The sequence below is a fragment of the Aquarana catesbeiana genome, linkage group LG07 (genome assembly GCF_042186555.1).
Source record: "Aquarana catesbeiana isolate 2022-GZ linkage group LG07, ASM4218655v1, whole genome shotgun sequence".
Taxonomy (NCBI): Eukaryota; Metazoa; Chordata; class Amphibia; order Anura; family Ranidae; genus Aquarana; species Aquarana catesbeiana.
In genome coordinates this window covers 281076992-281102694 of record NC_133330.1, presented here as the reverse complement: position 1 = coordinate 281102694, position 25703 = coordinate 281076992, and the positions used below count along the sequence as shown (strand labels likewise).

General features: G+C 41.7%; 1 protein-coding gene across 2 annotated transcripts in view; it reads left to right on the top strand.

Moving 5' to 3' along the window:
* BRINP2 (BMP/retinoic acid inducible neural specific 2) overlaps positions 1 to 25703 on the top strand; it is a 553098-nt gene that overhangs the window by 135520 nt on the left and 391875 nt on the right. For both annotated transcript variants that reach the window (XM_073593405.1, XM_073593406.1), the window contains one exon: positions 12178 to 12362. In XM_073593405.1, coding sequence (XP_073449506.1) covers positions 12178 to 12362 — 185 coding nt within the window. The remainder of the gene's footprint in view (positions 1 to 12177; positions 12363 to 25703) is intronic.

The following is a 25703-nucleotide window of genomic DNA, read 5'->3' as shown; positions in this document are numbered from 1 at the left end:
TAAGCATCTACACACCGCCCGCCCTTCCACATGGGGATCGGAGTTCCACCTCAGAATCTTGTAGAGGGACCAACAACAGGAATAGCGCAAATACTCTTACGATCGAGGACTCCCGGCTGGGACTGACTACGCACCCTAGACCAATGTCTGCAGGAACACATAGACTCCGGCTGACTCTGAAGCTACTTATAACTGCGGGAGGTATAAGGCACTCGATTCTCCATCCCTCTCCGGTAGTTTCTTACTGCAGCCTGCTGCCATCACTTGACTTCCCAGCTATAGTTTCGCAGGGTAAAGCACCACTGACTATCGTTTCTTCTGCACATAACTTTGTACTTGCCCTTCTTTTACAGGTACTCCGTTTTGTTATATTTACACATGAGTTCATACCTCACAAGTATACTGTTTCCATGGTTATAGTTTAAGGTTTACCAAACAGATATTTTCATACCAGTGATGATGTGGAGATTGGTCTAATAGACCTCCTTATCACTCCACGAACTGGATTGTACTTTTTATTAGCCTTGCGCTCTGGTTCCTCTGCTATGCCATAAAGGGGATGTGGCGGAGATTCCAGAGGTCCGAGTATAATTCTCTATGAGACTGGCTTGGAGGCCGGACTTTAAGTCACTCTCATAAAGGCATTCAATTTGTGAATTTGTTGACACTTTGTATCTAAGCTTTTTCTCAGAAAAGTTGACCTCACCTTGGCGCTCATCTCTCATGGGCCCCTGCCCTAACCTGCCCTAACCTGCTCTACCTAACCACCGGTAAAATTCTCCTTTAAGCCAAAGCTATTGTAAACTTGTGCACACCTCCTTAATCAGATACCATTAGTCATAGGATAGTAGGATACACATGTATTCATACCTCATTCCACTACAAACTTTCTTGTGACAGGTCTTCACCAACCCCCACACAGCTGCAGTGAAGTGTACCAGTCCGGGTTCCACGGTTGGGGACTGTCATTGCGATGTACTTTACCGATTAACCTTTAGTAACGAGACAGCAGGGTTGATTGCTATCACTGCTGCCTCATCGGTCACTCATTTGTGCTCTACACGCCATATCATAATCTACCGATATCACTACTGAGCGCACCTTTCCGAAACCTTGTTCCCTGGTACGATACCTTTCCCCGACCCTGACGGAGGTCATGGAACCCATTAACCTATCTATTGCACAGACTCCAACATACTCAACACTCAACCTGCGCTCTACAAATATGCGCAGTCTAAACACACCTGAAAAACGTTCTCTTTTGCTTGCCTCATTACAGAAAACCAAAACCCATATTGCGCTTATCCAAGAAACACACTTCAGATCAGATGCAATCCCCAAACTGCAGAACAAACACTTTCCAACTGTATATCATGCAACCAATAATGAAGCTAAATCGAAGGGGGGTATGCATCCTTATATCGAAGCACTGCCCACTCGTCGTAACTGATATACAACAAGACCCTCAGGGTAGATTCCTTTTCATCAAAGGTTCTATACACAAAAAAACATTAACCATCGCCAACCTATACGCTCCAAACATACAACAGGTGACCTTTTTTCGAAACACATTGCAACTTCTCGCGACTTTTAGCACGGGCACACTTATAATAGGCGGTGACTTTAATATCCCTCTCAATCCTTCACTTGATACCTCCAATGGTGCCTCATCTTCTACTTATAGGGCCCTACGCGCAATCAAAACACAATTCCGGGACTTACTATTACATGACACATGGCGCACGCTTCACCCAACCAGTAAAGACTTTACCTTCTTCTCCCCACCGCACTCCAAATATTCAAGAATAGACTACTTCTTTATCTCCCAAAATGACCTATCATTACTCCAGACATCCACAATTGAACTGATGATACTCTCGGACCACAACCCCATCACTATGACCCTTCACATTCCCACCATAAGAAAACACTCTCCCATCTGGCGCTTGGACAACTCCCTCCTCACAGACACTGAAATCTCGCACACCATCTCCCAACACCTGAATAACTATTTTACTGAAAACGGACAGGGCGAATCTTCTCTAGAGGTAGTCTGGGCTGCACATAAATGTGTTATAAGAGGAACGTTCCTGTCCCAGGCCGCAAATAGAAACAGACAAAGAAAAGCGAGACTGGAGGAACTGACTAACCGCATTTCCCAATTGGAACGGAAACACAAAGCATCTCTAGCCACAGAAGCACTGGCTGAACTGACGCTATCGAGAAACGAACTCTTAGAAGAACTACACAAAAACATTAAACGTAAATATATGCTTACACAAAAATGCTTCTATGAGTTTGGTAACAAGTCAGGGAAGATGCTAGCTAGAGCGTTACAGGCTAAAAAAGTTGCCCACACTATACACTCAATCATAGACCCTTCTGGTAAAACACTCGTCGCGTCAGAAGACATAGCGAAACAAATTGTACATTACTTCGCAGACCTATACAATCTTCGCACCCATCAGATGTCTCCCACCTTAGAGGACAGAAATACAGCCATTCAAACTTTCCTATCCCAATACTCACCCTCACCCCTCACAGCTGAAGAGGCTGCATCTCTAGATACTCCCTTGACGACGGAAGAGATAACACTGGCATTAAAACATATGAAACCGGGCAAAAGTCCTGGTCCAGATGGACTGACGGTCGGTTACTATAAAACCTTCCCTGAACTACTGACACCCCACCTAGTAAAGGCCTTTAACAGCCTCACACCTACCAGTACAGCTTCCAAGGACATATTAGAGGCCCATATTACACTCATCCCCAACCCAGGAAAAGATAACAAGATGGTCTCTAATTATCGCCCCATTTCTCTACTAAATGTAGACGTCAAATTATAAGCCAAAGCAATTGCCAACCGTCTATTACCCCTGATTCCCAATTTCATTTCCACGGACCAAGTAGGTTTTGTCCCCGGTAGAGAAGCTAAGGACAACACATCTAAAGCTTTAAACGTACACTATTGGTTAACCTCCACTGATACTCAGGGCTTCTTTCTATCCTTGGACGCGGAGAAGGCGTTCGACAGGGTGGCTTGGGAGTTTAGGGAAGCAACCCTACACTCTATAGGCCTTCCACCACGGCTAATCAAAATGATTTTGACTCTATATTCATCTCCCACAGCCAAAGTAAGAGTGAATGGTGGCCTGTCGAACGCCTTCTCCATGTCCAACGGTACTAGACAGGGATGCCCCTTATCCCTCCTGATTTTTATACTGACTATGGAACCCTTGCTCCACAGAATTAGAGATAACCCAGATATCAAAGGCATTGAAATTAACCAAAAACAATACAAGGTAGCGGCATATGCGGACGACGTCCTACTCTTCCTTACAGAGCCGACCACTACCATCCCGAACCTTCTCAAAGACTTTGCACTCTTCAAATCCCTTTCAAACTTACAAATACATTTTTCTAAATCCAAAGCCCTCAACATATCGCTGACAAATGAGACGGTTACACAATGCAAACATAACTTTCCATTTGGTTGGGAATCACAGGCCATAACGTACCTTGGCATCAAAATCCCCGCCAAACTGACAGAACTATTCAGGCTAAACTTCTTACCTATCTTACAAACCATCTAGACTGACCTACAAAGTGGCAAGCTGGACCTTTTTCTTGGTTTGGAAGGATAGCTATCCTAAAAATGAACATACTACCTAGGTTACTATACCTCTCCAGGCCATCCCTATAATGCTCCCACTCTCTTTCTTTGCTACATACAAAAGGATATGCAGGAAATTCATCTGGTTCTCCAAACAGCCCAGATTGAACTGGCACAGATTGACGACTCCCAAACTACAGGGAGGATTACAGGTACCGGACATACAAACCTATTACCGGGTCTGCCATCTAGCCAGAATTGTTGATTGGCACATACACGGCGGAGAAAAAGAGTGGGTACATATTGAAAATGCTTTCACCAAGATCCCATTAAAACTTCTTCCATGGATTAACCCAAAACAAATTCCTAAAGAAGCCACATTAAATTCCCTAATTAACTCCACCCTCTTGAACTTTAAAGCGGCGTGCAAAACACTTTAGCTTCAACCCACACCAGGACCAATGACCCCTATAGAAGACAACCCGGACTTTACACCGGGAGTGTCTTTACTTCACCCAACGAATGACCCACAAAGACCCCGTCTCAAAGCACAACACATGTTCCATCAAGGAACCCTCTTGACGCACCAGGCTCTGTCCAACAAATTCCCAGAATATCATATTCCTTTCTACGAATACCTGCAGATCCGTCACTTCCTTCATAGCCTCCAACCCAACGTAAATCTACATAGGGAACTTACACCTTTCGAACTCTTATGCACCAGTCATGAACCTCAAAGACACCTCATCTCGACCATTTATGCATTCTTTTTTACATTATACAACATCAAAGAGGATACATTAATAAAACAATGGGAAACTGAACTGAACCTAGTCCTTACCCCTGAGTGGAGAAATGTATACAACCACATCCATAAAGGTTCAATCAATGTAGCAACACAGGAATGCAGGTTCAAAATTTATACGAAATGGTATAGGACTCCGACAAAATTAACAAATTCCTACCAAACATATCTCCTAAATGTTGGAGATGTAATGCAGCTAGAGGCACACTCCTCCACATTTGGTGGGAATGTCCCCTCATTCAAACCTATTGGGCTGACCGCTTAATCGCTCAAATAACGACATATACCCCGGATTATACCCCGGCACAATTCATACTTCACCATATCTCCATTCCTCAACGTGTATACAAGAAGTCGCTATACAAGAAGTGTATACAAGAAGTCGCTAGTTCTACATCTCATCAATGCGGCAAACTTGTGCGTCCCCGTTCATTGGAGAAGCACGTCCCCTCCCTCTATCCCAGAATGGATTCGGAGAGTGGACAGACTGGCTGAGATAGAAAATCTCATACACCAAACTTCTGACACACCATCTAAATATAGAGAAACCTGGGCCTGTTGGGCTCATTTTAAAGAATCGCAACTGACGCACGCAAAGGCCAATCTTTCAATTTCTGATTCTGACAGCAACACAGGACTGCTCGTGAATCAACATATGACTGTATGAATATATGCCCAATCCTAACCCTCCGTCTTCCTCTCATTCTCCTCTCTCCCATTCATAACTCCCTGGCAAACTATATAGTCGAATTACATATAACCCTCGACAGTTCCTGGCAAGATAGGAATCCCACCATATTCCACATCCCGAACCGACATGCCTTACGAGTGCACTAATATATACACCCCCACTGGGCACAGATAGTACCCATTAGGGGTGCCCAGGGGAGAGGGTAGAGCTACTATGGTCGGCAACAACATTTTACATTACACTTACCCATTATTACTTTCATACTTGGAATGTGACGTACAACCTTATTAGGCTAGTCACAATATCAACGTTATCATAATCCGCTAGGCATACATGGCAATTCCTGCTAATAACTAAAGGATTTTTCATCGTCTTCCGAGGCCACTAAAAAGAAATGTAAATAACCAATGTGTTGTATTACAATCCAGGATTCTTACTTTCTGTTAAACAATAATTCCTTAATGATACCGCTATGTTCATTTTTTGAGATATATGTTGACTTTGGATTACATTCTCTTGTAACAATTGCCATTGTAATGAGCTATGTATATCTATGAAAACTCAATAAAATATTAAAAAAAAAAATTACAAAAATGTGAGGGGTGTAAGATACTGTATAAAACAAACATGTCATACCTACCTGCTTTGTGTAATAGTTTTGCACAGAGCAGCCCCAATCTTCTTCTTCTGTGGTCCCCTGTCAGCGCTCCAGGCCCCTCCCCTTCATGGGGTGCCCCCAGGGAAAGCTGCTGTCCCTGGGGGCAGCTGGGTGGGCACGCTCCTGAGTCCCGCTGCTGCGTTCATTGACACAGACAGTGGAGCCTTAAGGCTTTAGAACCACTTTAAATTCCACTTACAAAAATTGTATACATTTGCAACCCATCTTCCCCCACAAACAAAATAAAAGCAGGACAATGATTATACCATTCATATGAACTTAAACATTCAGATTAAGCAAAGATGGCAGTATAAACACCTACTCCAGGGCAAATGACAACAATTAAAAGTATATCCAAAACTAAGTTAAAGGTAATACAAAAATAGTTTATAATGTGTTGGCATATTATTGGACATCTATAATGGTTTAGAGCTGCAGAATTTTTCAGAATAGTGGTCTCTGTTTGAATAAACAAAGCGGTGCGGCACTGAATGAAAGATTTGCTTCTATGGCTGGAGAACCTTTTAGTGAGAGGCCCTGACATTGCTTCTTAGCGAGTGGAGAGTAAAGCTTGCCATAGATGGCTTGAATTTTAGACAATTTCTGATGAACCTGACGAAATTTGAGTCATGGGTGGGCCTACAAGGACAACCTGGGTCGTCAAAAGTTGACTGAGTCGGGGGGGGAAATTTTCTAACCAAACTGTGATTGCATTCTCTCAAATGTATTAATGGTTTATCAGTGCACCAATACAATGGAGATTCCATCTTCACTATTTTATGTTGACAGGAAATCAAGTGACTTTCTCCCTGTCTCTCATGGACCGAACAGATCACATACAGGACTTGAACAGAAATTCCAGCCATCTGTGGCCAATGACGTCACCAGTGACGTCATGCTCTCTGCCTCATCTAATCAGAAAATGCTTTATATTCATTCAGGAAGTGGGTCCTTGTTGACCGGCCGATCTCCTGTATTCAGAATACAGCATGGTAGCCTCTTGGCACAGGACCCGAAAGTATTAGGAGATTACTGGAGTAGCGGTGTCTAGCTTCCAGAAGGATCGGCCAAGTATGGTATATACAAAGTAGCTTAGACCAATGTAACTATGTATAAAATCTCCATATCTGGAATTAATGGAATTCATCTCTTATGCCATGTACACACGATCGGATTTTCTGACAGGAAATGTTGGATGTGAGCTTGTTGTCAGTAAGTCCGACCGTGTGTATGCTCCATCGGACATTTGTTGACGGACTTTCCGCCAACAAATGTTGGCTAGCAGGCTCTCAAATTTTCTGCCAACAAATGTTTGTTGTTGGACTTTCTGATCATGTGTACAAAAGTCCACGCATGCTCGGAATCAAGTACGAGCCAGACGCGCTCGGTCTTGAAAAACTAGCGTTCGTATTGGAGACATCATGTACGTCTTGTACGTCACTTTGTTCCTAATTGTTGGCCAACATTTGTGTGACCGTATGTATGCAAGACAAGTTGGAGCCAACACCCTTCGAACAAAAATGCAAGTTTTTGTTGTTGGAAAGTCCTATCGTGTGTACGGGGCATTAGGGTTTCATCCAGGAGGAGGTTGGGGGGAGTTGTGAAAGATAGGGGTCCAGGGATGTGTTCATTTTGTGTCTTCTTTGTGAGATTGCTTATTCATAATACTATCTGCTGTGGATAAAATCAGAAGACACAGGTATTCTGTCATTGAAATGTCACCTACATACTTTATCTTCCTCTTCTATCTTATCTTGACTTTACCATTAAGATCAACAGCACAACCATTGGTCCCTCCACACATGCCAGGATGCTGGGTGTCATCCTTGACTCTGACCTCTCCTTCAGCCCCCACATCCAATCACTGGCTAAATCCTGCCGCCTTAACCTCCGCAACATCTCCAGAATTCAACCCTTCCTGACTAATGACACCACAAAGCAACTTATTCACTCCTTGGTTATTTCCTGCCTTGACTACTGCAACTCTCGCCTTAATGGCCTACCCTTACGCAGGCTATCCCCCCTTCAGTCTATTATGAATGCTGTTGCTAGACTAATACACCTCACTAATCGATCTGTGACTGCTGCCCCTCTCTGCCAGTCCCTTCACTGGCTTCCCCTACCCCACCGTATAAAATTCAAAATGCTAACCACAACATACAAAGCCATTCACAACATCGCCCCCAGCTACATCACCAACCTCATCTGCAGATATCGCCTAAATCATTCCCTCCTCTCCTCCCAGGACCTCCTGCTCTCTAGCTTGTTACCTCCTCTCATGCTTGTCTTCGGGACTTCTCCAGAGCCTCACCCATCCTCTGGAATTCCCTGTCCCCATATATCCGATCAGCCCCTAACCTGTCTACCTTTAGGAGATCCCTGAAAACTCACTTATTCAGGGAAGCCTATCCCACACCCTAACAACCCAATCAAATCCTTCCCCGCATCTATTACCTTTTGTACCACCACCCCTTCCCTTTAGAATATAGGTTCTACGAGCAGGGCCCTCCTGTCCCTTCTGTATTGTACGGTAATTGTGCTGTCCCCCCTCTACATTGTAAAGCGCTGCGTAAACTGTTGGCACTAAATAAATCGTTATTAATAATAATAATAATCTTCCATATTACCAGTAGGTGGGTACACTATACAAATGCAAGAGAACAATGGGTGTTACTTTACAGACATTACAATTTCTGTTTCAGCTTTTGATTTCTGTGTGGAGTTCTGCTTTAACATCTTCATGCAAATCACACATTCCAATCAACGTTAAAGTGCTGATTGAAGTAGGCTAATGGTGTTATATATAAATTTTGTAATCAAATCATTTACATGGCGATTTTAATCTCTTGCCTCTGAGAGATTTAACCACTTGTTGACAATCATCTCATTAGCAGCACATTGACACAATCATCTCATTAGCAGTGCATTGATTTTAGTGTGTTGAAAATGAGGTGACTACCAACAAGTGGTTAAATTTCTCAGTAGCAAAAACTGCCATTGTGGCCCTATTGTTAAAGAAAACCTGAACTTTGTCATGCCAGGGTCAAATATCAGGTTCACTTTAAAGGACAACTGAGCATTTGGTACAGTTTTTCTTACCCCCAGTGATCCTGAGTTGTTAGCACCCCTGCTCCAGTGGTTCAGGGATTTGAAATGCTCGTTTTCCTCCATGCAGCACTTCCCGGACAGAGCTGTGTGATTTACTGTTATGGCGCTGACCAATCAGGAATGCTCAGCCCTGTCTCAGAAGTGCTGCATAAAGAAGAGAAAGAAGAGCAGGGATTCCTGGAGCAGCTGTGGGGGTGCGGGCAGCTCAGGATTGCTGGAGGTAAGTACAGCGGGAGTGAGGAGAGTGTATGGTGTTAGTTCATCTTTAGATTTTTTTCTGTAAGCCAAAAACAATTTAAACTCATGATCCAGCCGCAAAGCAAACGATAGCTAAAGCATGGAAATCCCCTCTCTTTAGTGGCTGAGACAAAACCTAGAATGAACCGCACCCTGATCCATGCGAAGATGGAAGCCCTCGGAAAAGACCAGATATCCAAGTTTGAAAAAAATTGACAGCTGTGGATTAAGCATTGCTTACCGCCAGACTTCGACTAGATAGTGCTATGGTAGATGGAAGTTTTCTTTGTACCTCACTGGTGGTCGTGTCACCTTCTGGGAATCTTTCCTCTTTTCTTTTTCCCTTCTATTATTCTTTATCCTCTTATCTCCTCCTCGGCACTGGCCATATTGTTCCATGTTTTTATTAAGCTTTCCATGGACAGGCAGGTTTTCCAGTGCCGGTCTTATTTTCACCATATGTCTACTAAGACACCCCTTTTTTCACACGGTAGCCCTCACATGATTTATAATGATTGTTATGTTTAGGGCTGTGCACTGAAGATGGTCAATATCTGCATTCAATACAGCCTTTAATGTATGCCCGCAATTAATGTATGGGCTAAGCCAACAAGTCCTTGTTGACACTTAAATTATATACTTGAATATGTCATAGACGTTTTGTTTTGCATTATTGTTTTATTACATAACACCTATCAGGTTGCACTGAGTCCATGTCTATGTATGTAACTGACGCCTGTTAACTCCTGTACGAAGAGCTACCTTATTGTTATTGTCAAGGACGAAAAGTGGATAGGACTAATTGGATGGGAAAAATGAGGTTCAGGTCCACATCCCTTGTACAACATGTAAAAGAAAAGTTCCTCAAAAGGCAGGACTTTGAAGGACCATGAACACTCAGAAAAAAAAAAATATATAGTAAAAAATACAAATTGTTTTCTTATTGCCAATGTACAATTTGTTTCTTGTTAATTCAATAAAACTTTTGAACAAGTTTTTTTTCTATAAAGGTGAACTAACACTTTAATCCATTCCTCTCAACCCCTGAATGCAGTTCACCTGCTCAAATACTTAACTTCATACTCGATCCTACGATCTTTATTTTGCTGCCCTATATAGCACCAAACAGCTTTCATACCAAAATGTTCTCACTGGTTATTCCTTTTAGTGCATATGCACGCTACAGCCCTATTCATCCCTAAAGGTCTGTGGTGGCCTCTAGAAGTCCAGCTGAGTATGAATACAAGAAAAGGTACTGTATACCACGTTTAGTATTTATATAATAATCAATATCAAAAATAGTGCTTCACAGTCCATTTGTAATCAGCTGAATTCAATACATAAATCAATCCCGTGGTAAAGTATTCGAGCTCTATGAACAATATTCTAGTTCTTGACTCCAACTGTGCTCAAAGTGCCCCACACTCACCGCACTGCATGACTACCTATCTCCAGTATGGTCAGCTGCACTTTCAGAGGGATAATCCCCTTGGAGGTGTCATATGGGATCCCACAATCTTATTTCTTCAAATGGTGCGTTATAAGGGAGGACACAAAGAGGAAGGACTCATAGCGTAAAACCATCAGAAATATTTTTATTTATAAAAGGTGCATACAGAAAATCACAGTGTTGCGGACACAGCCACTACAGTAACTGAGGAAAGGAACAAAAAGAGTTGAATCTCGTTAGAGAGCTTGTCAAACATGCCAATATTTTGGTGTAGTTAAAGTATAGGCAGTATACCTAGTTTTAGGTTTTCTCCCTAACGAAGCATGTCAAACAAACAAAAACAAAACACAAAAACCACAGAAAGAACTAAAATTATCTGATTATAGCAGTTATAATTGCCTCAACTCATTTGTTGATGTGGAATTCCATGTCTTCATACAAGCGCCCGGAGTGTATATATATATTTGCTTGTATTGTTCAATAAGGGTTAGAACACCGGTGATAAAGGGAAGTGGTGACAGTGGTTATAGTAGGTTTTGAAGGGGTAGGTGGTTTCCTTAGTGGTCATTATATGGAGGGGGAAGAAGGAATAATATTAGGGCCAGAGTTTTAAATTATATTCGTGTCAGCCCTTTTTGGGAGCGATTAAGCCATAAGTTTGGTATATTTAACAGTAGTGTTGCCAGCAGGACCATATTTTCCTGAATTTGGAAGGGGTATCATTCGCTTGATGAATGACCGTCAGCGAAAGTTTAATTAGCAATAAAAAGTATGAAATTTACACTCACATGTTATGATGCCCCACGACCTGGCACCCGTGTGTACAGCTGGAAGATTAGCAGCTTCCTGGTCTCGCATCACTGTTTGTGTTACAATCACAGCCAAGTCTTGACGCGTTTCGACCCACCAGCGGGTTGTCAGGAAACTTGAAACTCAGAGAGCTTCCTGATGAGGATTTTTGATATTGATTATTATATGAATACTAAGCGCGGTGTACCTTTTCATTTATTTTTCACCAATTTTTCTTTGGCGCAAAGTTTAATTTCATTTGTCCAACAGAGTATAGTTTGCCCACACTGTCTGCACTTAACAATAAAACTTGTGCTGCTACTGTGCACTGCACAAGTATAATGCTCAATGGTTTCTTCACCTGTCATGCTTCTTATGAGGGCAAAACCTAAGTAATTTTGCATCAGTGTCTTACCTTTGCTTGTGTTTCTCATGTTTTCATTCATTTTTAACCCCTTCAGGGCGGGCATGTTACACCCTCTCCCTGCCTTCCTGTCCAGGCCATTTTTCAGTTTCTAGTGATTTATTATAACTGTTGAGTACAAAATCTGGTGCAGGTGTGCATGGTAGCCAAATAGCTTCTAACTTCAGCTTGTTCACCTAAGCTTTGCCAAGAAAACCTGGAAGCTGATTGATTTCTATGCAGAGTTGCACCAGATTTTGCACTCTCCAGTTTTAGTAAATCGACCCCTAAATGTCATAAAGGTACTTTGATGGGTTTATAAGAACATTGAAGGACTAGTTATACTTCAATGATTCTGCAATGGAGTCCTGACATGTATAATAACATTTCTATTGTATTAAATCTATTATCTTTTCTTGTCAGGGAGTTTGGCCGCTGGAAAGTAAAGAACATGGCCTTAGAGAGTAAGGAATTTCCGAATCTCACACTGGCTCCAGAGTTTGTGCGCACCATCCGTCAGCTGGGGAGGAGGCCGTCGGCGGCTCAGATCACGGAGAACCTGATCAAAAAATATGGCACGCATATTCTGCTGTCTGCTGTGCTCGGAGGTGAGTTTACCGCCATGAGTGATGCTGAAACCTCTGGCTTCTACGTGTGAAATGGTCTGGATGCTTTTTCAGATGCACTTAACACTGTACAGCAAACTTTCTTGGGGATACAAACAATTACAGATAATATCACCAACTATGTATAAACCACACTTGGTATCAGTAAGATGAAGAGCACATCGCTCTGTTGCTGTGGTAACGGATCATACAGGTGACAACATCCTATAAGAACAGATGTGTGACAATGTTTTTTTTCTGTTTGTGCTTTATCTCTATATTGCCGAAGGCTGTTTTTTTTTCCAAACCTTAAAATAGTTCACCAGTAAGGTAATGTTCACAAAAGGGGGCTCACTGCATATTCTTGCTAACGGCAAAGCAACCCCCCATTCCAAGAAGTAAGGTACATTGAACCAAACAGGTCAGTACACACTAGCTTAGGAATACCATTACCATTATTTTATGTTGTTTACTGCTCTTAACCTAAGCTGCTCCATAATATATATATATATATATATATATATATATATATATATATATATATATATATTATATACACATCCAATTAGGAGCAGCACTCTTTTTTCTTTTCATCAAAGATTTTTATTGAAATCAAAGAACAGTACATAATAAGGACAAACCATAGGTATATTAGTCTACAATGAAAGATATATAACGCATCATATACACCATTTGTACATCGAAACATCTGAAACAAACAGCGGTCTACATTTGTAAATGTAGTCATCAGGCTAATGTTGAAAGGGTTCCAGCATGGATACATACTTTGACAGATAAGTAAACGACCATAAAGCGTGAGCCTCATTTCTGTGATATTGCAGAGCTTGGAGGAAAAGAATTAATACTGTTGGCTAATTAGATCATATGACATAGCAACTGCATGAAGCGTGCTAGAGAAGATAGCTGTATCACCGCACATCCCCTCCCCGACCACGAGTGACGTCACGCAGCGCCGGTGGTCCGTGCGAGTGCTTGAGCGGCGTGTGACACAAGGTACAACCCTTCACCACGCCACAAGTCACTGTGAGCCAATTGATCTTTACAGACCAGGAGAGGAGGCTTCTATGGAGCTGTTCATGCTTTTTTATATCAGATGTCTGTGAGTGCAACCCTCGTTTCTATATATTGTATTATAGCATCAGAGGGAAGGCTTGTGATTGGCCCTAAATTTATTCTGCAGCAGGACAACGACCCCAAACATACAGCCAATGTGATTAAGAACTATCTTCAGTTTAAAGAAGTTATGGTTTGGCCCCCACAGAGCCCTGATCTCAACATCGAGTCTATCTGAGATTACATAAAGAGACAGAAGGATTTGAGGTAGTCTACATCCACAGAAGATCTGTGGTTAGTTCTCTAAGATGAAAAACTCATTTACTTTCCATCTTATTAATTGATAAAAAATAAACTATTAACACTTCTATTTCTGAAAGTATTCCTAAGTTACAGCATTTTTTTCACACCTACCTAAAACCTTTGCACAGTAATATATATGTGTATATCTATATATATATATAGATCTATATATATAGATATCTATAGATATCTATATATATATATATATATATATATATATATATATATATATATATATATATATATATATATATCTATATATATATATATATATATCTATATCTATATCTATATATATAGATATAGATATATATATATATATATACATATATATCTATATATATATATATATATATATATATATATATATATATATATATATAGATATATAGATATATCTATATATATATATATAGATAGATATATAGATATACTGTATATATCTATAGATCTATATCTATATATAGATATATATAACTGTAAATATACAGTATTTTTTCTTGCTGTTATAATCACATGGCAATGACTTCATCATTAACACCTCAGCACAGCACATTACCCTTTAAAAGATATCATATGAATCACAAGTATGTTTTTATATAGAAATGCTCAGCTTTGAGCCTCACACCTCCATGTATTCTCTTTCACAGTATGATAACTTAGTGCGTTATTAATAATAATAATACACACAGGGATGGGGTGCACAGTGATCATATCTATAATGAATGAGGTGAGAGTCAGTGCATTGATGTTGTTCTGTGGAGTGGGTCTTGGTCTAGTTCCCTAGACCAGCGAAGCTCGCTGCGCTTTCTAATTGGCCCAGCGGTGGGGGAAGGAGGGGGGGGGGGCTGAACTTCCAGGAGATCGGGCCGTGGCCCATCTCTGGTAGTGGGGAAGGGGACCTGTCAAAAACAGGTCCCCCGTTCCCCCCCGAAAGCTGCCAAATGTGGCACCGGAGGAGGGGGGGAGTGTATAAGCGAGAGTTCCACTTTTGGGTGGAACTCCGCTTTAAGAGAGGGACATAAGACTCTGATGTAAAAGCAAATGCTTTGGATGAAAGGAAGGAATGCTGGGGAGAATCTGATTAAAGGGAGAACTCTGTGGACTCTGACGTAAAGGGGAAATCTTATGTAAGGGGGGCACTCTGGTGTAAGGGAGAACACTGTGGACTCTGATGTAAGGAGGGGACTCTGATGTGAACAGAGGGTTCATCCTGATTGCTGCACACTATATGTTGTTTTGTAGGTTAGTTACTCCTGGCCCCTGCACTCTATACAATTTGGTTGTACATTACATAGTCCACCAGTTAGAGGGTGCAAATTACTTGCCTTGTCCAGGCCGCTGACAACCCAAGCTACGCCACTGTATACAGTTCAGGCAGCACATCTGATTGTTACATACAGCTTTCAGGTCAAATAAGGTATTCAATTAAATTGCCTCTTCCAGCAGTTGTCCTGGCAGGACAGTGTGGCCTGAACGCTGGGTGAGATAACAAAAGAATTATCCTCCATCCATGTCAATGGAATATAATAGTAATAAAAGCCATACACAGCCTGGTGACAATACAACAACAAATTGTCAAAACAGTTTGAGGGAAAATTTATAGGAATTTGTGTGCCTTGGGGAGCCATATGCAGGAATTGTTGTATATATATTATAATTATATATATATTATATTATATATTATATAATTATATAATATATATTATAATTATATATATATATGATCATTCAAGATTACACCTGAGGTATTCACAAACATCACATATAAGCACAATAGGGTATCAACGCATTTTTAAAACAAAATATGTGCAACGCAAAATGTGTAAAATAATATATGCATATAATAATAATATAATATATGCAAAGTCCAATAATTATGGAGCAATACTATAATCTGAAGTCCATAAAATCCAATCTGAAAGCACACTCCTTCTGGGAACAAACAGATAAAGCTCTTTCCACCCGATGTATAAGGAGAAGCAAATCAGTGTATGTGATTGCGCTTACCAGCTTCGGTGGACCCCTTAATTACCGGGGGTCAGAGACAGCATGAATGAACCCAAGGAGGAACAGCTGGGCTAGTAGTCATCTGCTGGGGATACTCATCCACAGGGCGGAGAATTCCGTCAGACAAAGGGAGATCCGTATGTAAACTAGCAGGATGCTCAGCGGTGGTTTCACAAGGAGAAAATGAAAGTAAAAAGAATCTAAAAAGAATGGGGGATTAAATTGGTGACAAAATCAGCTAGGGTAGACTGGTGTCCTACAGCAATGCCTGTATGGAGATAATACGGTGGGCTCCTTGTAAGGACATTAAATCGTAACTTTGCCCAAAAGGGGAAATTCAGTTTTTCTTCCCCCCCCCCCCCATTTGGAATATTTTTTTTGGGGGGGAGAGAGCGGATACCTAGTTTTGACAGGTACCCGCTTCCACATCCGCTCCATCTGCCTAGGCCAGGGGTCTCCAAACTAATCTAAGCAAAGGGCCACTTTACAGACTTTAGGTGGGCTGGAGTGACCAGTGGGAGTAGAAAATGCCCCAGTGCACGTTTAAAAAAATTACATAGCCAGAAGGAGGAATAGTGCCCCATTATTGGCATTAGTGGGGGGGGGGGGGTAGTGCCCCATCATTGGTGTCAGAGGAAGAAAAAATGCCCCATTGTTGGTGTCAGTGAGTGGAATAATTCCCCACTGTTGGTGTCAGTGGAAGGAATGGTGCCTCCTTGTTGGTGTCAGGGGGAGGAATAGTACCCCACGGCCCAGATAAAGGCAAGCAAAGGGCCACATTCAGCCCATGGGCCTCAGTTTTTGTAGCTGCTGACTTTTAATTTTTGGAAACCTCCAAGAAACTCCTCCTTAAATTGGATGTAAACCCGATTCATGAAATTTGACGTTTTCTCTCTCCAAAGCACTAAGTTTCGTGAGTTTCTGCTGTCTCGTTCTTCTGTTATTAGCATGATAACTTCTGACAAATTCTCAGAGACAACCACTTTAAAGTGATTGTAAAGTTTTGTTTTTTTTTCCTATAAAAATAACAAACATTTTTTACTTACCTGCTCTGTAGTGGTTTTGCACAGAGCAGCCTGACCCTCCTCTTCTCAGGTCCCTCTTCTGTGATCCTGGCTCCTCCCTTCTGTTCAGTGCTCCCACAGCAAGCAGCTTGCTATGGGGGCACCTGAGCTGAGTCAGAGCTCTGTGTGTCCATTCAGACACGGAGCCCCGGGCCCGGCCCGCCCCATCTTTCCCCTGATTGGCTAGCTGACTTTAATTGACAGCAGTGGCAGCCAATGGCACTGTTGCTGTGTCTAAGTCAATCAGCAGGGAGTATCTTGGATGGCTGAGCTTGTGCACATCGCTGGACAGAGAGGGATCTCAGGTAAGTGTTAGGGGGGCTGCTGCACACAGATGGCTTTTTATCTGATGCATTTAGATAAAAAAACCTTCTGCCTTTACAACCCCTTTAAGGTTTAACCACTTCCCGCCCGCCCTATAGCGGATTGACGTCCGGGAAGTGGTTCTGTTATCCTGACTGGACGTCATATGACGTCCAGCAGGATAACATGCCGCAGCGCGCCCCCGGGGGCGCGCATTGCGGCGATCGGTGGAGTGGTGTGTCAGCCTGACACACCGCTACACCGATCTTGGTAAAGAGCCTCCGGCGGAGGCTCTTTACCACGTGATCAGCCGTGTCCAATCACGGCTGATCACGCTGTCAATGGGAAGAGCCGTTGATCGGCTCTTCCTCACTCGCGTCTGACAGATGCGAGTAGAGGAGAGCCGATCAGCGGCTCTCCTGGCAGGGGGGGTCTGCGCTGATTGTTGCGCAGCCCCCCCTCAGATCACCACACTGGACCACCAGGGATCGTCACTAGGACCACCAGGGAAGGGGCAACATGGATGGCCAGGTATGTACCCCATGGCCATCCACATGTGCCCAATCTGTGCCAATCAGTGCCCACAAATGGGCACTGATTGGCACCATTATGTCACTGATCTGCCCAGCAATGCCCAGATCTGCCCAGCAATGTGTTATCAGTGCCACCTGTCATTGCCCATCGGTGCCACCTGTCATTGCCCATTGGTGCCACCTGTCAGTGCCCATCTGTGCCCATCAGTGCCCACCTATCAGTGCCCATCAGTGCCACCCATAAGTACCCATCAGTGCCACCCATATGTACCAATCAATGCCACCTACAAGTGCCCATCAGTGCCGCCTATGAGTGCCCATCGGTGCCACCTATGAGTGCCCATCAGTGCCGCATACCAGTGCCACCTATCAGTGCCCATCAGTGCCACCTATCAGTGCCCATCAGTGCCGCCTATCAGTGCCCATCATCAGTGCCCGTTAGTGCCACCTCATCAGTGCCACCTCATTGGTGCCACCTCATCGGTGCCCATCAGTGCCGCCGTATAAGTGCCCATCAGTGCAGCCATATCAGTGCCCATCATTGAAGGAGAAAACGTACTTATTTACAAAAAATGTTAACAGAAACAAAGAAAAACTTGTTTTTTTTCGAAATTTTCGGTCTTTTTTATTTGTTGCGCAAAAAATAAAAACCGCAGAGGTGATCAAATACCACCAAAAGAAAGCTCTAACTGTGGGAACAAAATGATAAAAAATTTGTTTGGGTACAGTGTAGCATGACCGCGCAATTGTCATTCAAATTGCGACAGCACTGAAAGGTGAAAATTGGCCTGGGCGGGAAGGTGCCTAAGTGCCTGGTATTGAAGTGGTTAAGCACTTCCGGACTGTCCCACATACATTTACTGCAGCAGGGCGGCCCCGGTGCGCAAAATCACGTACTTGTAAGTGATCTCGTGAACGCAGTTTAGGGGACGCACATGTGCTTCTCTCGCTGTGATTGGACACAGTGGGAGCCAATCAGGTGGCTAGTCATTCACAGGAGAGACGGATCAGTGGTGTGCCGATGTAAACAAAGCACACCGCTCATCTGTCAGGGAAGAAAAGTGAGAGATCTTGTTTCAGCTAAGCTGAATCACGATCTCTCTTTTCCTCCAGTGTAACACTTCCCCCTACAGTCAGAAACACCTCCCAGGGAACACATTTAACCCCTTGATTGCCCCTAGCGTTAACCCCTTCCCTGCCAGTGCCATTTATACAGTAATCAGTGCATTTTTATAGCACTGATCACTGTATTGGTGCCACTGGTCACCAAAAAGTGCCACTTAGGGTCAGATTTGTCCGCTGCAATGTTGCAGTCCTGCTATAAAAAAAAAAAATTGCAGATCGCCACCATTACTAGTAAATAAATAAATAAAAGTTCCTAAATTTATCCCGTAGTTTGTAGACGCTATAACTTTTGCGTAAACCAATCAATATACGCTTATTGCGATTTTTTTTTACCAGAAATATGTAGCAGAATACAAATTGGCCTAAATTTATGAAGAAATTAATTTTTTATATATTTTTTTTTTGGATACGTATTATAGCAGAAAGTAAAAAATATTGTTTTTTTTCAAAATTGTTTGTCTTTTTTTTAAAAAAAAATGAAAAACTGCAGAGGTGATCAAATACCACCAAAAGAAAGCTCTATTTGTGGGAAAAAAAAGACGTCAATCTTTTTTAGGTACAGTGTCGCACAACCCTGCATTTGTCAGTTAAAACAATGCAGTGCCATATCGCAAAAAATGGCCTGGTTAGGAAGTGGGTAAAACCTTCGGGCGCAGAAGTGGTTAATGTTCACTGTAATGTTTCTACAGGGTGTTTGTTTGATCCGTACACATATACATTTTTTGGGCCAGCATCCTCAATGTGTATATAGGCCTAAGAGGGGGTTCATCTTTAACCACGGAACAAAAAGTAGGGCAGCCAATAGAAACCATATACTAATTGTTGTATTTCTAGACTGGATTTGGATGTAAAAGCTAACATGAATTAGCTGCTATTGGCCATATAATCCTATTCCTTTCCCCCGTGAAATAGCCCAGTAAATGTATGTTTTTACAGAATTGCGTTTATTTGCTGTAACACAGTTTATTGCATATATTTGTGCTCTGTAAATAACTTATAATCGCGAAGAGTCTTTTGCCGCTTCTTGAGTTCTTTCCAATCTGGCCTGAAAATCTATGATTGTACATCAGTTTTCTCTTCATATCAAGAAATGATAGACTCCTAATTAATGAAGCACTCACTTTTATGTGCGGCGCACCTTACTCGGGTGTAATTTGAATCCTTTTAAAGCACAGAGGACACATCCGCGTCTCTTCTCTATATATAAGAGTTTGTATTTCCTTGTAGTCTAATCATGGAAATAGTTTTTGATTTGGATCCCTGCTGTCACCCACGTACCCTTCCAGACACCTGCAGGAAGGATTGTAGAGCGACAGAGATAATTTGTATGCTGCTTTTAATTGTAAAAGGAAATGGAAGCATTGCTAATCGGCATGAAGCAAACATTGGGGTCAATTTACAATGATGAAGGAGTAAACTGCATTCAGTATTTTATCTCATGAAAATTTTCTTTTCACAGTGTTCAATTTACAAACATTTTAATGGCTAAGGTGGAGAATCATTTCGGGGAACTAACATCTGAGCAAATAAAGCAGCAAATTTATATGTTGTTAAGTGATCAATAGCTGTTTAGGGATGTTAGGTTGTTTTCTCCTGGTTGAATTTGATGTGTTTTTTTTTTTTTTCGGAGCTATGTAATTTTGGTACTACTCAATTAACAAACCAGTCAAGATTCGAATGCCTTGTTCACACGATCGGACTTTCCGACAACAAAACCGTGGAATTTTGTATGCAGCGCGTTGTCTCAGACTTGTCTTGCATACACACGGTCACACAATTGTTGGCCAACAATCACGAACGTAGTGACGTACTAGACGTACTACGTGGTTTTACAGCTCTTTAGCGCCACCCTTTGGCCTCCTTCTGCTAATTTCCTGTTAGTAGAAGTTTGGTGAGTGTTGTTTCATGCTTTTCAGTTCACGTTTTTCATTGCGTGCTTTTCAGTTCGTTTCTGAACGGCTGCCCGTCAACCAGACATGTTTCAGAATCGGAGGGGGTAACGTGTTTTTAATGCTCAATAAAAAAATTGTGTAGAATAATACTTGGCTATATGTTTTACTTCAAATGACAGTTTGGGAGTAGGCAGTTACATTTTAAAAAATACAATGTAAAATTTAAAAAAAAAACAATCAAATAAGTAAAATTGACAAGGGACACCAACATAGTTGTATCTTTGATCTTAAAAACTATGGATAATGGTGTTGTGGTAACTTGGCCAAAAAAAACCAAAAAAACATAATAATATTATTCTTGATATTACTAGAAAAAAAAGCCTTTGAAAATTAGTTTGCAATAACTCCATCAGTATCACCAGCAAAGCAGCTTCATTATTATCCCATTAAAGAAGAAGAGAATTGTGCGCTGCATTTGTAGATTTCATAATTTGCCACGTCACGAATGTTAATTTTCCATTACGAACGCTAGTTTACAAGACCGAACGCTTCTGACTCGTCCTTGCTTCCGAGTATGCGTGTTTGTACTTTGGACTTTTGTCCAACAGACTCGTGTATACACGCTCGAAAAATCTGACAACACACATTTGTTGGCGGAAAATTTGAAGACATGCTAGCTAACATTTGTTGGCGGAAAGTCCGACAACAATTATCCGATGGAGCATACACATGGTCGGATTTTCCGCCAACAGCCTGACATCCAACATTTCCCGTTGGAAAATACAATCGTGTGTACGAGGCTTTAGAATCTTAACATCCCTAAACATTGACCTGACTGAGAATTTAACATAACAATACTACACTGTGATAGGCTATCAAGGAGAGCACAGGAGGCATGCCCACCCACTTCCATTAAAATACATCCCTAATAGCCATAGAAACCAAAAGCAGAAAAAAATTGCGCTGACAAAATTGGAATAAAGCTGCCACCTTACAATCGTGATACCAGACACAATACCATAAAGAGCATTGGTAATTATAAATGTGGGTAACCATTACAATATCATATAGCAATGTGCAATAAAGTGAATATACTAGTAGTAAAGGCTTATTATTATTCCAGTGAAAAAAAATTTAAATTAAAAGAAAAAGTTCAGTGACAAAGTCCATATAAACAAATCATACAACAAACATAAAAGATGAAAGTGAAAATGTATATGAAGCAACTGTTGTGTCACTATCAGTGTCCCCGTACTTCTCTTTCCTGCGGAAAAAGATGTGTATCCACCACCATGTGTCACTATTTAAAGGAGTCTCTTACCAAATAAAGTGGGCCATTACATTATAAATGGTGGAACAGTGCTCTATATCCTCCAAGTCACAGGAAGGCTTCCAGTTCAGAATGGACTCTCCTTTCAGATCACTTCATCGCTATCAGAAGTATTCCATTCAGGCCAGCGTGCATATTTATGTCACATCATAGCCACACCCTACATGTTTAGTCAGAAACCCCCAACACCGTTATTTCTGACAAAACGCATAGGATGTGGCTATGATGTGACATCATTACGCACGCCTGCCGGCCAGAGCCTGGGGCCCGGCGTGTTTGATTCAACCTGCTACATTGGAATAGTTGTTTGTGGTTTTGTGATATTGTGTGCGCAGCTGTTTAAGTACATTATGACTATTCTCAGTTAGCCCTTTTTATTTATATCTGTTTTACTTATTTTGTGCAAGTGTTTTAATAAACGAGAGTTTTACATACTTTACCATGGGACTGTATCGATTTTATATTTCTATGGAATACTTCTAATGGCGGTGGAGTTATTCGGAAGGAGAGTCCATTTTGAACTGGAAGCCTTCCTGTGACTTGGAGGATATAGAGCGCTGTTTGACCATTTATAATTTATTGGTCCACTTCATCTGGCAAGTAGCTTCTTTAATTGGTGACACATGGTGGTGGATACACGTCTTTTCCAGCATGAAGGGGAAGTGCAAGGGCACTCATAGTGACACAACAGTTGCTTCATATACATTTTCACTTTCACACACTTTTATATTTGTTGTATGATTTGTTTATATGGACTTTTTCACTGGGCTTTTTCTTTTAATTTTTTTTTTTTTTTGTTTTACACTGGAATAATAATAAGCCTTTACTACTAGTATATTGGCTTTATTATGCTATTTTATTGGTTACCCACATTTATATACTTATGTCAAGTTGAGACTCACTTTATTCTGGAATTTAGCGCTGCTCTTTATGGTATAAGCCATAAAACCCCGCTCAACTGCCTAGGGGTATGAAGGCAGGGGCACTTGGTCAACCCCCAGCATTTCTTTGGCCTGTGACCATGTTCAAAGCTTCTGGTCTTTGCCATACAGGGGATTTTAGGGCAACAGAAGCTGCTTGTATTTAAAGGTTAGTTCACCTTTACAATAAAAATACCCATGCATTCCAGTGTCCCTATTACTTTTAAAAAAATACTACTCAAGTTTTACAAAGGAGCTTCTTGTCAAGCCTGTCCAAAAAGCTCCTAGGTAGGTGATAACCCTTCCTGCTGCCTAGATGGCAGGATACACTGGATGTTGGGCACATACCCCCAGCTTAGCAGGAATGAGTGCTTTGGTTCATTCAAAATGCATGTGCAGTTCGCTTTTTTCCCCCCATCCCACCATGCTGTGCTCAGCTGCTGCTGTAACAGAGAAAGAGAGCACACACGGCATATGCACAGATTTTGCATGAGCCAGAATGCTCGCTCCTGCAAAGTTGGGAGCATGCACCCAATGTCCAGCACATTCTGCCATCTGGGCAGGATGGGGGAGAGCCCCCTACCTAGGAGTTTTACAAACAGGCTTGGAAGAGGCCCTATATGACCTCACTGCTCAGGTAACCTAAATGTCATGGTCCGGGGTCAGGCCCCAGAGACCAGTAGCTATAGCAGTGGAGAAACTTCCACCGACCAACAGGATAGGTATACAAGCTGGGATGGAGAATGACACGGGCTCATTCGAGGTGACGATGGGTTTTGCTGCATGTTAACATCAGGTCGTGATCCTCAGGTTCACCCCACCAGGTGGCAAGCAAGCCGTGGTCCAGAAGCAGATTTAGCAGGGATCAAGCAGAACGTAGTTGTTAAACAAGCTAAAGGTTGGTAACAAGTGGTTGCAGGTTGGGCTCAAGCAGAAGCATAGTCAAGGAACAAGCCCACGTTGGATAACCAGTGGTAGAAATAGAGTTGTCACCTCATCCTTTTAAACCCAAACACATATGAATTATACAGGTTCTGAGGCTAATTGAATGCAGATCAGGAACTGAATGAGTTTAATTGACACCTTAATCAGCCACAGAACCTGTGTAAATAATATGTGTTAAAGGGATGAGGTGGCAACCCTAAGTAGCAAAGATAGGGACAGCAGCAGAAGTAGGGTTGCCACCTCATCCCTTTAAAACCGAACACATATTAATTACACAGGTTCTGTGAGTGATTGAGGTGATAATTAAACTCATTTGGTGCCTTATCTGCATTAAATTATCCTCAGAACCTGTGTAATTCATATGTGTTCGGGTTTAAAGGGATGAGGTGGCAACCCTACGCAGGAGGGACAACAGTGAAATATTGGCTGGAGAGAGCACAAAATTCTGGCAAACAGGAAGTGCAAAGGTATGGTTTTAATAGGAAGATCATGGGAGGAGCAAAGGGTTCAAGGTTCAAGACAAAAGACACAAGGCAAAGCAAGAGATCACGCAGAAAGCTGTCCACCATCTCAAGTGGATCATCAAAACGAGTTACTTCCAGACACAGAAGAGGTCCCAGGTTCAGATCCAGGTCCTGACACCTGAGCAGTATTTTATTGTAATGTTTTGAGGATGCTGAACTAGGTTATAAAGGTGAACTAACCCTTTATTTTTTTCCTGAATGCAAAGAACATTTTTCTATAAAGCCATGTGCCCCATAGCCTGCTTTATAAGGTGTCCCTATGTGGATTGGCAGGGACATTTGTTTGCAAAGCATTTGGGGGAGGATACAAGACCAAGGTGGGAAGGGGACATGATGATCAGTAGAGGGATCTATCAAAATGATGCTATGCTGCTCCATGATTTCACTATTGAACAGAACAGCACTACATTTATCTGAGGGAAACACATGCTTTGCAGTAGACATTCCTCACTGAAAGCAATGAAACCAAGAAGGATCAAGAAATATCTAACAAATGAATGCCACATCATATAAGGGAGCAGCTGCAACATTGTAGTAAGAGGATAACACACATTCATACTGGGAAATTTCAGTCATATTTTACTCTATTATTAACCAGCACAGATACCATAGAGGGGTTAGTAAATGATGAAGATCTGTAGCAGTCAACAATCACAGAATGAGTTGGATTGAGTCCTCACCAAACTGGGATTTATAATATTATGAATTATACTTTCTTTAGATCTGCTTGACCCAAAAAACAAAAATATGTAAATGTATTCAAATATAAACACAAATATTACAAGTTTTCTTATTACCAGGAACCCAAAAGAGAAACAAATATGTAAACCATAAGTACATTTTATTTTCACGTTCTTTGGTTTATGTATTTATTTGGGGCACGTGCGATATTTTATGACATGCAATGGTTAAGAATGTCTACAGATGGTGTAATGTTATCATTTCAATATATTATAATGAAACTGGTGGGGACCTTCATTTTTTGGTTGCTGTTAGGTGTGACCTAAGTATTGCCCTATTCCTATATAGCAGGGGTCTCCATACATTTCAGTAGGAGGACCGCTTTGTATAATTTGCATTCATTTGCAGTCTGAAAAAAAAGTCAGTTTATAAATGAACAAATCAAATGTACATGAAGAAATGAATGTATTTTCATCAGTATGATATAGTAGAACAGAGAAAGAACTTGAAGAATAAAATAAAGCAAAGAAGAATCAAATAAACTTGAGCCCATTAAAGTCTGCCCTTACATCAGAGTCCCCCCTTAACTCAGGGTCCCAATCAAAGTGTCCCCCTTACATCAGGGCACCCATCTGAATTC